Genomic DNA, 3,276 nt, shown 5'->3' on the forward strand with positions numbered 1-3,276 from the left:
GGGAGGGAGAGAGGAAGAGAAGGAGGGAGGGAGGGAGAGAGGGAAGGAGGGAAGAAAAAAGATCCCGGCGTGGGGCTAGGGCCAGGGGGCCGATGTGGTGTAGGCGAGCAAGGATCGGCGGGTCAAAAGACGCTGAGTCTGCTCATGGTTCTTGTTTCTTCAGGTTTTGCGTTGCACCGACATGTTAAATAGTTTAAATATTTGTATTTATCTAAATATTGCATATAAACAGATAAATATAGTTCACAGAGTCACAGAATGACCAGAGTTGGAAGGGACCCACAAGAACATCAAGGATCAGCTCCTGTCCCTGCACGGGACCATCCCCAACAATCCCACCATGTGTCCGACAGCATCGTTCAAATGCTCCTTGAACTCTGACAGGCTTGGTGCTGTGATTACTGCCCTGGGGAACCAGTTCCAGTGCCCAACCACCCTCTGGGGGAAGAACTTCTTTTTAATATTCAACCTAAACCTCTTCTGACACAACTTCAGGCCATTCCCTCAGGTCCTGTCCCTGGTCCCCGTAGAGCAGAGATCAGTGCCTGCCCCTCCACTTCCCCGCTGAGGAAGCTGTAGACAACAATGAGGTCATATTTTCAAACAGCCTCTCAAAGTCTTTAAAATCATGGGCAACAATAACTCCGTGCAGCTGAGCACTGTATGAACAAGTGAGGGTTTGAGTTTTTCCTCCAGGAAAAGTGGCCAGGCAATGTAAAATACAAATAACTGCCATGAAAATGTCATTGTTAAAAAAAACTAGAATTTGCAGACTCTGCCCTTAACACAAGTGTTATCCTGTGGCCATTTCAGCCATGGTTGCAGCTGCTACAATTGAACCCAGGGTTGTACAGCAGCCAGAGGAGCAGTGAGAGCCCACACAGACCCTGACAGGAATCAGGAACTTTCAGGTTAACAAAGTGTTGGCACAGACGAGTCATCTAAATTATTTATATCGTGTTCCTCTTTTGTATCAATAAACCAAAACCAAGCACTTTCCTTCTTACGACAGCAGCCTTTTGAAGTCAACTCGAATGTACTGAAGGTGGAGCAAATGATTTGGTACCAAGACTTTCAGGCAACTACAGATCAAAAATTACGTTGAGGAAAAAAAAAGAAAATTAGGAAATTTCCCTGTGTAAATAATACGTTCCCAGCAAACACACTGCCATTTCAAATATTTTTTTTAAAGTTACTTTTAAACCAGCAGTTTTGAGGAAGTTGTATGTTGCTGATATGAGGCCTTAACTCCTTCTGCACGATGTAGCACAAGTGGCCCTTTCAGAGCTCCACAGACACAAACCATCAACCTAAGCAATTCTCACGTGCTTGTATTCCTCACATATAACATTTAACAACACATGGCAATCAGCATATCGTTGTTTTCTGTACATCCTTCTGCCCTACTTTTTAGCCTTCGTAACAGCAAATAAAATAATGGTATAGTCTTTGCAAAGAGAACAAGAAGTACTTCGTTGTATAACTCTACAGTAAAGAAATCTGCATGGCTCAGGCCTTCCCGAGCTTGCCTTCACTGAAAAAGTTAATTTAGTTAGTATATTCATCAGTGTGCTGCTTTAACTGCGTCAGACCAAGAGGAGACACGCTCCAAAACTATGCTGAGCTGAACAGGGTAATTTGATTAGCAGCAGAGTGACAGGATCGAAAATGATTAACCCCTAATTCAATCTGCCACATCCCTGCCACACTGCCAGCACCGACAGCTCTCCTGACACCAAGCAGGGTTCAGCTTCACTCAACACTTGACTACAGGTATTTGTGCATCCCTCTAGATGACAGAATGAGGATTAATTTACAGCATCAGCGGGTGTATCCCTGCTAGCTTTATACTGTTAGGGGTAGTAAGACATATTAGCTGAGCTCCAGGAAGAGCTGACAACCAAGGTCCTGTTATCTTCCTTGCTCTGGCCACTCCAGCATCACTGCTGCTGTTGCCTTCTGGAGCTACATTAAAGCAGAGATCTGCTTTCCCCCACTGCATTTTACTAACCCTTTGGGTGGGATAAGTAGGATTAGACAGCAAGCCTCGCTCCAGCTTGATGCCTGATGTAACTTCATGAGTGCGTAGCTAGAATAATGCAGCAATAAATCATTCCCTGTGGTGTAAGCCTACGGAGCTGTTAGGTGAATTCCACTTGCATCATCAGTAGGCTTTGGCAAGCAGCTCCCAGGTCTGTGCCCAGCCATGTACCGTGTGACCTACTCCACAAGGTAGATGAGCTGCAGCGGAGGAACCACCTCGCTGTGGGCTGCATATGTGGTTTAAATGAGACCTTGAGTGTAGCTCCCCTCTCACTCAAGTGCCTTTCACCCATTGTTCTTGAATATATTTCCCCCGTAGTTAATTAAGCAAAAGCTTTGCAAAAGAGACTACAGCCCAGCCATGCATAGCCACAGGGGGCCTGAGGCAGTCTTCTACTAAAAAATTGTGGTAATTATGTAAAAAGGCACCTCCCCGGTGTCTGAACCAGCACATTCCTTAGCGTTCTTGAAATTCAAGAAGGTTAGTCCTCCAAGTCAAATGCGAGGTCCCTAACACTGGGCTCTTCTCACTGGCTCCTCTTCTGGGCAGAGGTAGGCAGAGCAATCCTCTTGGCAGGAAAAAAAAAAAAAAAAAAAAAGAAGCTGAGCAGCTGACCTGGAGGTGGGAATGATAGATTTTGTCTTCTTTGGCTCCGAAAAATGAAGTGGTATGATATTGGCAATTATATTTTATGTGGGTGTTGATTTAATTTTGTCATTCTAAAAAAAGATGAATGTAATAAAGAGTGTGGGCTTGCTTTCCCTTCAATTTTATTTCTTTTAATCTGTAAAACTCTGTTTAGGCTAAATGGAAAATTTCAGTATTGCAGCAAGATTTAATAAGCCTTAAAGTAAATTCTATGTGTATTCTATGTTTAGAAACAAGTAATTAAAATAGTTTCGGTGCCGGAGATCCTCAGCCAATTAAAAATATTTCTTTCGCCCATTGCCCTAAGAAAAATCCACAGAAATAAGGAGCCTGACTATACTTGAGAAATTACAGGCAAAAAGACTTTTGATTGAATCCAAAGGGCTGACACTTGACACAGTAAAAATATCCTTCTTCTGTCAAGCCTTTTTTAGTTACAGTCATCTTGCATGGAACAATAATAGTTTAAAAAATTACTCTGAATGAAGTGTGATTTTGAAGTTGACTGAATCAGAAAACTTTTTTCTGTTTTGCTTTCTCTAGTGAAATTTCATCCACTGTTGGCATCCATGACCTGCCCATGT

At 43.1% G+C, this 3,276-nt stretch overlaps 1 protein-coding gene across 1 annotated transcript in view; it reads right to left on the reverse strand.

Annotated features, from left to right (window-relative positions):
* Window positions 1–2,336, reverse strand: part of WNK1 (WNK lysine deficient protein kinase 1) — a 104,838-nt gene extending 102,502 nt beyond the window's left edge. The window contains exon 1 of the mRNA XM_018080294.3: window positions 2,318–2,336. Within this exon, the coding sequence (XP_017935783.3) occupies window positions 2,318–2,336 (19 nt within the window). The remainder of the gene's footprint in view (window positions 1–2,317) is intronic.
* Between the last annotated feature and the right edge of the window lie 940 nt (window positions 2,337–3,276).

The sequence above is a fragment of the Manacus vitellinus genome, unplaced genomic scaffold (assembly GCF_001715985.3).
Source record: "Manacus vitellinus isolate BGI_N305 unplaced genomic scaffold, ASM171598v3 scaffold_5_pilon, whole genome shotgun sequence".
NCBI lineage: Eukaryota > Metazoa > Chordata > Aves > Passeriformes > Pipridae > Manacus > Manacus vitellinus.